The sequence below is a fragment of the Pan troglodytes genome, chromosome 18 (genome assembly GCF_028858775.2).
Source record: "Pan troglodytes isolate AG18354 chromosome 18, NHGRI_mPanTro3-v2.0_pri, whole genome shotgun sequence".
NCBI lineage: Eukaryota > Metazoa > Chordata > Mammalia > Primates > Hominidae > Pan > Pan troglodytes.
Window position 1 is genome coordinate 24,162,256 of NC_072416.2, and position 12,007 is coordinate 24,174,262.

At 44.9% G+C, this 12,007-nt stretch overlaps 1 protein-coding gene across 4 annotated transcripts in view; it reads left to right on the plus strand.

Annotated features, from left to right (window-relative positions):
• The window catches only part of LOC745676 (RNA polymerase I-specific transcription initiation factor RRN3), a 30,622-nt gene that overhangs the window by 6,417 nt on the left and 12,198 nt on the right, over positions 1-12,007 (plus strand). For all 4 annotated transcript variants that reach the window (XM_016928679.4, XM_016928678.4, XM_016928682.4 and 1 more), the window contains exons 5-9: positions 627-779; positions 2,717-2,804; positions 9,898-10,085; positions 10,722-10,892; positions 11,318-11,499. In XM_016928679.4, coding sequence (XP_016784168.3) covers positions 627-779; positions 2,717-2,804; positions 9,898-10,085; positions 10,722-10,892; positions 11,318-11,499 — 782 coding nt within the window. The remainder of the gene's footprint in view (positions 1-626; positions 780-2,716; positions 2,805-9,897; positions 10,086-10,721; positions 10,893-11,317; positions 11,500-12,007) is intronic.

A 12,007-nucleotide genomic window follows, 5' to 3' on the forward strand; every position in this document is an offset into this window, starting at 1 on the left:
TAATTTTTCAAGTTGCTCAATCATTTAGAGACAACTACTGGAAAAATTAAAAACATAATTGTCTTTATTTTATGTTTTCTTCTATGCATTTAACTGTTCTCACTTGGCATGCCTAGTCCTTTCTGTGCCTGTTTTTGAGGTCATGACTTAGTCAACCCCATGTCCCTCCTTCAGTAAAGGCTTATTTCTTCTTCAGTGCTTCTTCAGCAAGTCTCTTCACCAACCACTATTTCCTCCTGAGTAACTCCTGAATCCCTTTTCCACCAACCTTCTAATTCTTTTGCAAACAGTAAAAATAAAGACACCTGTAGTTATGTAATCTAAGAGTTTTGCCTTGCAAACATTTATTTTTAATGAATAATATCTATTACTCGTTAAAATATAAGCCCAGTTTCACATTCTGAGTGATAGCCACGTTTTCTTTCTCCTTAGCAAACTTGCAGATAGAAGACCCATAGAACGGTACCCTAAAAGTGTTACTTTCTGCTTTATATTGTTATTTTTACCAGCACTTGTTATATTCAGCAATTTCTCTGTGGTAGGTACAGTTGTCACATGCAGCTCACATCCGCAGAGTCACTCCAGCATGTTAATGCCTCTGTCTGTGTTGTTTTTTTGTTCCACAGTAAGTACCAGCTCGTCTTCTGCTACACCATCATCGAGAGGAACAATCGCCAGATGCTGCCAGTCATTAGGAGTACCACTGGAGGAGACTCAGTGCAGACCTGCACAAACCCACTGGACACCTTCTTCCCCTTTGATCCCTGTGTGCTGAAGAGGTAGGTACTTTTAAACATTGACGCTGGAGGAGGTGGATTTTTTTTTCTTTTTGAGACGGAGTCTCGCTCTGTCGCCCAGGCTGGAGTGCGGTGGTGTGATCTCGGCTCACCTCAAGCTCCGCCTCCCGGGTTCACGCCATTCTCCTGCCTCAGCCTCCCAAGTAGCTGGGACTACAGGCACCCACTGCCACGCCTGGCTAATTTTTTTGTATTTTTAGTAGAGATGGGGTTTCGCTGTGTTAGCCAGGATGGTCTCGATCTCCTGACCTCATGATCCGCCCGCCTCGGCCTCCCAAAGTGCTGGGATTACAGGCGTGAGCCACAGCGCCCGGCCAGGAGGTGGATTTAAACGTGATACATGTTTGCTTTTCCCAAAATTGGGATTTAGGGCTCTTCACCAGAAGTGGCCCTTCCTCGCTGTTGATGAGCATCTCGTGGTCTCCCTGCGTATATTTCACAGACGCAAAGTAGAGGATGCCTAGCAGGACTTGCCGAGTGGCGCAGGCACCCCAGAGTGGGTAGATCTTTGCCTCACTAGGAGCCAGACTGACATCAAGGGTTTTTTGGGGGTTTTTTTGTTTTTCTTTAAACTGTTATTTAAACATGTAAGGTTATGGGGATAATGGTGCCAGGATAGGGGAGGGTGCTGTCTTTTCTTGCTTCATAATTTTCTGCCAAGTGTCTTGTTCCTTCCTCTAGAGACCATATCCCATTCTGTTGCACAGGATAAACAAAAAACAAACGATTGGCTGGGCGTGATGGCTCATGCCTGTAATCCCAGCACTTTGGGAGGCTGAGGCGGGCGGATCACTTGAAGTCAGGAGTTCAAGACCAGCCTAGCCAAGATGGTGAAACCCTGTCTCTACTAAAAATACAAAAATTAGCCGGGCGTGGTGGTGGGTGCCTGTAATTCCAGCTACTCGGGAGGCTGAGGCAGGAGAATCGCTTGAACCCGGGAGGTGGAGGTTGCAGTGAGCCGAGATTGCACCACTGCACTCCAGCCTGGGTGAGAGAGTGAGACTCAGTCTCAAAAAACAAAAAAAAAACAAAAAGCGATTTATCTAGATGAGTTATTCTAGAAAACCACTGGGCCAGCCTTAACTTGGCACTTGTATAAGGAAGCAGGATTTTTGCTTATTATGGTATCTAAAATAACTAGCAGCATCATGACCATCTGGGATTGTCTGGTCCCTGAAGTCTTGGTTGACTGAAACCAGATTAGTTGTTTTTCCTAGACTTACTTTTCAGCAAATTACTACAGAAATATAAAAAAGAGAGTTCCAGAATATTACGGTTTCATTTCCATTTGGATATACTATATCTAACTGACTTGTCAGTTTTTGTAAAGTTTAGAAACAATTTCACATGAAAATGGAAAGATGAAAAACGGTAGTTCAATACTCCATCGACATGAGTGAATGAACTCTTATACAGAAAGAGCCACATTAGTTACAGCATTTACATAGAGGGTTGTTTTTTTGTTTTGTTTTTTTCTTTTTTTTTTCTTTTTTTGTTTTTTTGAGACAGTCTCGCTCTGTCGCCCAGGCTGGAGTGCAGTGGCATGATCTCGGCTCGCTGCAAGCTCCGCCTCCCAGGTTCAGGCCATTCTGCCTCAGCCTCCTGAGTAGCTGGGACTACAGGCGTCCGCCACCACACCCGGCTAATTTTTTGTATTTTTAGTAGAGATGGGGTTTCACCGTGTTAGCCAGGATGGTCTCGATCTCCTGACCTCATGATCTGCCCACCTCAGCCTCCCAAAGTGCTGGGATTACAGGCGTGAGCCACTGCGCCCAGCCAGGTTTTTTTAATGTAATTATTTAAGCTGTAGTTTTCACTTCTTGGTTTTGGGTAATAGATTTTGTGAGAAAAGATCCAAACCAATTTTGACTTCTGCTGAAGTATTTAACTTGACTTTGAAATGTGATCTTTGTTGACAGGTCAAAGAAATTCATTGATCCTATTTATCAGGTGTGGGAAGACATGAGTGCTGAAGAGCTACAGGAGTTCAAGAAACCCATGAAAAAGGTCAGTTTGTGATTGATTGAGCACACTCTCGGAATCTCCTTTCTGGTTCCAGGTCACAGTCAGATAGTAAGTGGCAAGTCGCTCGTGCGTGTAATCCCCACACTTTAGGGGGTCAAGGCCAGAGGATTGCTGGAGACCAGCCTGGGCAACACAGTGACACCCTGTTTCTACAAAAATTTTTTAAATTAGCTGGGCGTGGTGGTGCACACCTGTAATCCCAGCTCCTCTGGAAGCTGAGGTGGGAGGTCAAGGCTGCAGTGAGCTGTAAATGCAGCATGGCATTTCATCCTGGGCAACAGAGCAAGACCCTGTTTTCTTTAAAAAAGCACACCGAAACCGTGTCTTACTCATTCTGCCTTTATAAAATTCCAGGCCCAGGTTTTGTTGTTATTTAAAGAGTCTATGGCTTTTTTGGATAAATTGCTTAAACCAGACACTTCACATACTGACATGTGAGAAGCGAAGGTTAATTACAAATTAGCTGAACAAATTTAGATCTTTGCCACTTGCGCATTCTCACCAAGTAACAATCTCCAGTTGACTCATGTTGAAATTGCCCCAGCAGTTTACATTAGTTTTATAGATCTTCATGAATGGGTGGTGAAGACGCAGGTTGCAACATACCCTCCAGGTCACATGAGGTGGAGCTGAGACAGTTACAGTTAGAGAGGAAAGTTAGAATCCAGTAATAAAGAATTTCGCTGCTCTGTTGCTTGGGAGCACATTTGTTTTCTCATTAAAAGCAGCTTCAAGATGGCTTTTTTGTTATTGTTGTTTTTCATAAGTAATCATTAATAAGTAATCGTTGGAAAGCCCCACCACACCCAACCAATTAGCTGCGTGTGGTGGCAGGCATCTGTAATCTCAGCTACTCAGGAGACTGAGGCAGGAGAATTGCTTGAACCTGGGAGGCGGAGTTTGCAGTGAGTTGAGATTGCACCGCTGTATTCCAACCTGGGCGACAGCGCCAGACCCTGTCTCAAAAGAAAAAAATAATAATAATAGAAAGTGACCAGGTGTGTTGACTCACGCCTGTAATCCCACCACTTTGGGTGGAAGCAGGTGGATCACTGGAGCCCAGGAGTTTGAAACCAGCCTAGGCAACATAGTGAGACCCTGTCTCTATATTAAACACACACACACACACACGCGTGCACACACACACACACACAAAGGCAGCCAGACTATGCACTAGGAACTGCCCTGGGAATCCCTTTGTGTTCTCACAACAATCCCATTTCACAGATGAAGAAACCAAGGCACAGAAATATTAAGTAACGTGTCCAGGTGCGGGGGCTCACAACTGTAATCCCAGTACTTTGGGAGGCTGAGGCAGGCAGATCACAAGGTCAGGAGTTCGAGACCATCCTGGCCAACATGGTGAAACCCTGTCTCTACTAAAAATACAAAAGTCCTAGGGGTAGTCAGCCCCTCTCACCCCGCCCTCATCCTCTCACACAAGAGTCATTTACTGTCCCTCCAGTTATGCCCAGTCACGCAGACAGTCTGCTGCTCAAATGCCCTCACCCCATCCTCAGCCTGCTCCCAGGCCACCTCCCTCCAGAATCCATCTTGCCTGCCAGGTGGCCATAGGGACCCTCGCCATACTGTCTGCTTGTGGCAGTGCCCTCCAGCCTGGGGGTCTTCCAGAGCAGATCTCTGGCCAAGCGCAGTGGCTCATGCCTGTAATCTCAGCACCTTCAGAGGCCAAGGCAGGTGGATCACCTGAGGTCAGGAGTTCGAGACCAGCCTTGCTAACATGGTGAAACCCCGTCTCTACTAAAAATACAAAAATTAGCCAGGTGTGGTGGTGGTGCATGCCTGTAGTCCCAGCTACTCAGGAGGCTGAAGCAGGAGAATCTCTTGGACCCGGGAGGTGGAGGTTGCAGTGAGCCGAAATGGTGCCACTGCACTCCAGCCTGGGCAACAGTGAGACTCTGTCTTTAAAAAAAATAAAAATAAAAATAAAAGAGCGGAGTTCTGATATAAGCTGCCCTGGCACACAGTGAGCCTCCAGAAATGGTCCCTTGACCTCTAAATGCACCAAGACCCAGGGAACACGCCCTCTCTGAGCACCCTGACAATGTCCCAGTCCCAACACGGTACCCTGAAGCTGTCCCCAAAGTTTCCCCTGCCACACTCCCTGACCACTCTCTGGTATCTCAGAGCCCTAGCAACAGCCCTATAGAGGGAGGGTTCTAGGCATGGGGCAGGCATGAGCACTGTGCTTATAACCAAGCAAAACACTCCCTCTGTGCCAACATAGGTGGGGCAGGTCACGCTGGGGTCTGTTTGCCCTGTCTGCCCGCTGCAGCCTCCTCGGGGAGGGCCAGGGTTGTCTGTGCATCCTGTGAGCCCCAGGGTCTATGTGCACATATGTGTGTCTGTGCCTTTCTCTCTCTCTCTCAGTGTGTGTGTGTGTGTGTGTGTGTGTGTGTGTGTGTGTGTGTGTACACGGTGCATCTGAATTGTCCTGAGTGCCGTCTTGGGTATCCTTGAGCTGTGTGTGCATGTGTCCCCCTAGCGGTATCTCAGTATTTTTGCCTGTGGGAGCAACACACCGTGAGCTGCAAACCTGAGGGCCAGGTGAGTCTGGGGCTGGTCCTGTGCCTGCGCATCTGTGTGCTGGCGGTGTCTGCATAGTATTCTGTGGCTACATGTATCTGTACACCCCAGAAATGGGCAGTCACCCAGGAGACCTCTCTACAGTGAACCCAAAGGATGGATAGTGGGGTAGGGACAGTATGTTCTTTTTTTTTGGTCACAGGGGTTTGTTGTACAGGGGCACAATATATTCTTCTCCCACCCCCAAGCTGGGCCCTTTCTGCCCCTGCTCCTCCCACCCTCTGGTGTCTCACATCTCAGGGACAGGTGGAATGAAGGATAAGTTCGCGGACCCCAGATCAGGACAACCGGGAAGCTTCCGGGCTGCTGGAGAGGGTCACAGCCGGTTAGGGGAGGGAGCCAGGAGAGGACTCTGTGGCCCTGGGGAAGGGCTGGGCTAGTTCTGGGTCCCTGGGAGGAGTGAGTGGGGGGCCCTGCAGAGGGCTGGGACCCAAAGTGTGGGTGAGCATTAGAAGAGCAAGCTGGGGGCTCTAGGGCAACTAGGAAGTTGGAGAGGGATGGGAGGCAGGGCTGCTGGGTCCCTAGGAAGGGCTGGAGGAATCCCGGAATGCCTGAGTTCCGGGAAAGCCCCTTCCTCACTCACCCTCGCCAGACCTGGGGCCAGGTCCAAGCAGCAGCAGCAGCAGCAGCAGGAGCAGCATGATTGGCAGGCATGCAGGTACGGCCCCATCGGAGGGTGGCAGAGGTGGGACGGTGCTGCCGGGCCACCAGAGGCAGCAAGCCCGGTGGACACACACCCTGGCTGCCACGCCCTGGCCCGGCCCCCCCGACCTCACCTTCCCTTAGGGCCCAGGCGGAGCCAGCTAGAGGCGGGCACCTGGGGCGGCGCAATGGCGTCCTGATCTCTGCATCTTGGTCACTGAAGGGGCTCGAGAGGCCGCGGGGCGCTGGGGACAGGACCGGGAGTCAGGCCCAGGAAAGTCTCCTCGGAATAAGGGAAGAAAAGGCGCTCTTTTGATGTTATTATTCCCCCAGCCCCTCCCCCGCTCACCTAATCCCGTGTGTACAGTGTCATGGAACCTTACCATGTTGTGTGTGTAATCCCGTGTGCGGTGTCATGGAACCTTACCATGTGTTGTGTGTTATCCCCTGGGTGCAGTGTCATGGAACCTTACCATGTGGTGTGTGTAATCCCCTGTGTGTGGCATCATGGAACCTTACCATGTTGTGTGTGTAATCCCCTGTGTGCAGTGTCATGGAACTTTACCATGTTGTGTGTGTAAGTCTGCTCTGTTAGCAGCTCCGCAGGATTCATTCACAGGTGCCCCCTCCACAGTTGACTCTTCTCTTTCAGAGGGCTCCTGGCATAGTCTGTCTGATTTTTCCTTTATACACAACCCTATAGGGAAGATCCTTGCATATATGTCTTGGCAAATAGATAAGTTCCTGGAAGTAGAATTGCTACATGTGTTTAAAAGTTTGTTAAGACGGTAACAGGTTTTCTAGAAATGTTTTACTAATTCTTCCACGGACAGTGCTTGAGAACAAGTTTTTTCTACACCTTTGCTAAGGCTGGTAATTTTTAAAAATGGTGTTAAAGGCACATGTCTACTTTGAAATCATAACTGTTTGTTTGTTTAAAGGAGACCCTTGAGAAATGAAACCCTAAATTTCAGGAATTTCATCTCTTCATCTGTGAAAACACTTTGTCCACACTTACTGTTTTAAAAAGATTTTTTTTTTTTTTGGCCATAAAGTAGTATATGTTTTATTGTTCTGTTAAGTTTGAAGTGACCAGCCCACCACAGTTAGGTCACTGAGTGTTTCGGTTGCCTGGTTATTCTTTCAGGAATGTTTGAATCGAAATGCTCACAATTTATTCCCCCAGAAGAGAGAATTTTCAGAAATCTCCTAAGAAAGTCTGATGTCCGTTCATATGATCTGTTTGCTTTGTTAGTAGAGAAAACTACCTTTGGAGACTAGTTGTAGCATGGAAGGGGAAGGCAGTAGAAATAGTTTTGGGGTGAGGTGAGCAGTCCCAGGGGAACACGAAGGCAGCGTTTCAGGAGTGCTGCTGGTTAGTTTTCCACGCCATCACTGCACATTATTTTACAAATCCCTGTTTCTAGTTTAGAAGGCAAATGACAGTTTCTTTAGAAAATGTAACACTGTAATCTTGTAAAATGAAAGTGTTCCAGTTACATCATTTTCGGTGATTTCAGAACCATTAAAGTTCTGACAGCCTACTTCCCCAATCTCTTTGTAGACTGTGGCCCAAAGAAGGCTTAGAGAAATAATTTTGAATCTTGATTTTGTTCCAACTCTTCCTTAAATGCCTAAGAACTGTGATTTCTTGAGTATTTGTTAAAAGCCTACTGTGTCAGCCAGGCATGGTGGCTCATGCCTGTAATCCCAGCACCTTGGGAGGCTGAGGCGGGCGGATCACGATGTCAGGGGATCAAGACCATCCTGGCAAACACAGTGAAGTCTCTACTATAAATACAAAAAAAATACAAAAAATTAGCTGGGCGTGGTGGTGGATGCCTGTAGTCCCAGCTGCTCAGGAGGCTGAGGCAGGAGAATGATGTGAACCTGGGAGGCGGAGCTTGCAGTGAGCTGAGATCGTGCCACTGCACTCCAGCCTGGGCGACAGAGCAAGACTTGGTCTCAAAAAAAAAAGCAAAACCTACTGTGCACAGAGCTCCGAGGCCTGCCCCAGTACAAAGCCTGCAGTCTCTGACCCAGGAGAAAGTGTGCACAGCTGCAGGTACCTTGATGTGTCAAACACCATTGCCTCTGGCTGCCGAAGCTTCTGATATCTGCTGATAGTCTTCAGAGACTTTTTAAAAATGTGATACATGGCTTCTGTCTTCCTGATTTCAAGATTCTGTCTCTGTCTTTGGCTTTTGCTGAATTGATAATAACATGTCTTGGTGTGCGTCTCTTTGAGTTCATTTTACTTAGAGTTCATTGGGCTCTTGGATGTTTATATTCATGAAATTAGGAAAGTTTTCAATCATTATTTCTTCAAATTATCTCTCTGCCCTTGTCTTTCTTCTCCTTCTTAAATACCACAATGTATATATTAGTCCACTTGATGGTGTTCCAAAAGTCCCTTAGGCTCTGTTTACATTTCTTTGATCTTTTCTTTTTTTTTTTCTTTTTTCAATCTTTTTACTTCCTGTTCCTCAGACTCAATAATTGCCATTGTCCTATATTCAAGTTAAGTAATTTTTTCTTCTGCCTATTCAAACATGACTTTCAATCCTACTAGTTAATATTTTATTTCAGTTATTGTACTTTTCCACTCTAGAATTTTTTTGTTTCCTTTTAAAGTTTTCTACCTCCTTATTGATATTGCCGTTTTGTTTGTACATCATTTTCTTGACTTCCTCCACATCTTCCTCTAGTTTTTAAAGCATCATTAAGACAGTATTTTAAAGTATTTTTCTAGTATATCTGCCGTCATGTCTTTTTCAGTACAGTTTCCATTCATTTTTTTTTCCTTTGATCCTTTGATGGGCCATAATTTCCTGTTTCTTTGTATGCTTCTGAGTTTTATTAAAAACTGGACATTTGACTCTAATAAAGTGGTAATTCTGGAAATTATATTTTCGTCATTCTCCTAGGTTTGCTGTTGTTTTTTACTTTTTATTTATTGTTTTTGTTTTTTGGATTGTTGTAGGCTGTCTCGGTGCTTAGGATCAGCCTGGGGTGTGAAACTAAGTTCTTCTCAGGCATTTTCTGAGCCTGTGTCTTTCCCTGAGCATGTGTGGTTACTTTATATTTTTCTTTATATATACAGTTGTGTTTTAATGCCCTAATACTTAATATATGAATCCCAAAAGAGGAAAATGAGAAAAATGAAGGATGGTGTGTAAAGGGAGCTAGTCCTTTAAAGCCCCTGTCACTTCAAATAGAGGGGCAGGAGCTTGTGCCATGCCAGGAGTTTAGGGGGCATTAATAGTTTGGAAACACTGTAAATTAATTAGTAATTTAATTTAATTTAAATTGACAGCCTTTTCTCTGTCTCTTAGGCTATGTGCACCTCAATGTAAATCAACAGAAGGGTTTGACTAATTGGTGAAGCAACATTTATTGCAGTCTCTGGTTTGGGGATGAATGCAGAAAGGCTTTGCTTCTGGTTCAGCCTTACCCTGGAACAAGATATACATATGGCTCTACAGGTTAAACAAAGCCAAAACATCATGGTTTCCATGCTTCTTAGAGTTCCTGATTAATGAGAAGAGCATCTCATATTCCAATACTCCTCCAAATTGTGTGGCTCTAGAATTTTATTTCTAACTTCTTTATCCCCAAGATCATTAAAACTGAATTACAGAAGCTATTATCCCAATGTCCTACAATAGGTCTGACAGCTGTAATTCTGTAGCCCTTTAGGAAAAAAACAGTCTTGGTAGGACTCTTAGAAGCATGGCTTGGAGGACTGCAGGTTTGCCATCTCATCCATGGATGTAGAGTGGGATGGATGACTTGGCTCTTTACTCAAGGCAATTTTTGTTATTAGGTGAGGTCAAGAATTGGCTACTGTCCTCAATTTGATGCCTTGCTGGAATATATGACTGCTCAGGAAATAATGATTATGTATGCCAGAATATGGGGAGTCTCTGAGCCCCAGATTGGGCTGTATGTGAACAAATGGTTGAATTCACTGGAACTGGAGTCTCATGCTGCCAGGCTTATCAACACCTACAGGTAAGTCACTGTGCTACTGCTCTTTTCTGTTGCTGCTAATATTGAGGTTCTTGCTGTTTGAAATGAAGCTTACAGCTCCACCTAAGCTCCTCTTCCCACAATTACCTACTTGTGAAACTATCTAATGTTCTGCTAGGCTTCAGATGCCAGTAACAAGGCAAATCAATACAGTTCCACATCTTCCCTTTTCAGAGATGAAACGCAGTCTTGGTTCTATTTGAGCTATATCCTCTGAACCTCAAAAAAAGGAGTGTCTTCTCTTCCTAGTGTCCCTATAGTTCTTTGTCTACCAAGTAAGGAGGAATGTAGGCCCTTTGAATTATGATGTGATTTATGTGCCTTGGAAACCGTAACACTCTAAGAACATGGGTAAATAAATGCCACTGATAATGCTGCCAAAATTAATTACATAAAAGTCACTCCTCGATATCTCAAATTAAAATGAATTGATATAGACGTCTGTAATTGGGCCTGCTACCTAATCAAAGTCACATATAATCAGCATTGGGACATCCATGTTAAGTGTTTGCTGGGACTCTCAGCATTTGGGAAATTTGTACTAACTCTTTCCTATACATAGCTGATATGTATAGCCATTTTTTCTCTCACTTTTTCTCTCCTTCTTTGGCCGTGAAGTGAAGGAAACAAACGTAGGCTGAGTACTGCTATTGCCCTAATGGGAAGGTCTTCAGTCATCTTCCTGGATGAGCCATCAACTGGCATGGACCCAGTAGCCAGACGCCTGCTCTGGAACATGGTGACAAAGACACGTGAAAGTGGAAAAGCCATCGTTATGACCTCCCACAGGTATGGCTCATTGGGAGGCTTGGTTGAAGGCTAGCAAGAGTTTTAGTGGCTATAAGAAGGAATTATTTAGGCCCAGTGGATAATATTGGACACTAAACTTGCCTGAGTATGTTAGCTCCTCATTAGGAATTAGGATTCATGTTACTCCTAATAAATCAAATGGCTAAAAATCCTCACTGAGTTTAAAAAAAAAAGTGAGGAAAAGACAGGACTTCAGAAGATGTTCTATTTGAAAATTGAGCACTGTGTTCTTTTTCGTTTGAAAAATGCCCACTTACCATCTATGTGCTTTATGATTGGAAAAATACAAATTCTGATTGACAATAGGGTCACAAAATTCTGGCTCTGATTGAACTACACAATGTCTTCCAAAAGAGAACTTTTTATTTTTACCCTTACAACGTTCTGCCCTTTTGTTTTGCAAGTATGGAGGAATGTGACGCCCTCTGTACCAGTCTAGCCATGATGGTGCAGGGGAAGTTCACTTGCTTGGGCAGCCCTCAGCATCTCAAGAGCAAGTTTGGCAACATTTACATCCTGAAGGTCAAGGTCAAGACTGAAGATAAATTAGAGGATTTTAAATGTTATGTTGCAACAACATTTCCAGGTAAATTAAGTTGTGCTACCTTTGTCAGAAATGTATTAAATTGGCCGGGCGCAGTGGTTCACACCTGTAATCCCAGCACTTTTGGGAGGCTGAGGTGGGCAGGTCATTTGAGCTCAGGAGTTTGAGAAATGTGTTAAATCATATTTGTTGTTCTCACCATCCGTATGATTTATGTCTTCAATACCAGTTTTCTGTGAGTTATTGATAGGTATTGATTTTCTATAATGTTCCTTTGGCAATGTTTGATATTATAGTCTCTTATGCCAGATTATGCTAAGTTTCACAAAAAGCAGAAGTCCTCACAAACTCTTACATCACCTAACAAGGCACTTTTATGTTTGTGCTGTCCATATAAATTAGTTGGGCGCAGTAGCTCATGCCTGTAATTCCAGCAACTTGGAAGGCTGAGGCCAGAGAATTGCTTGAGCCCCAGGGTTTAAGGCTGCAATGAGCTATGATTGTGCCATTGCACTCCAGCCTGGCAAGACCCCATCTCTAAAAAAATTAA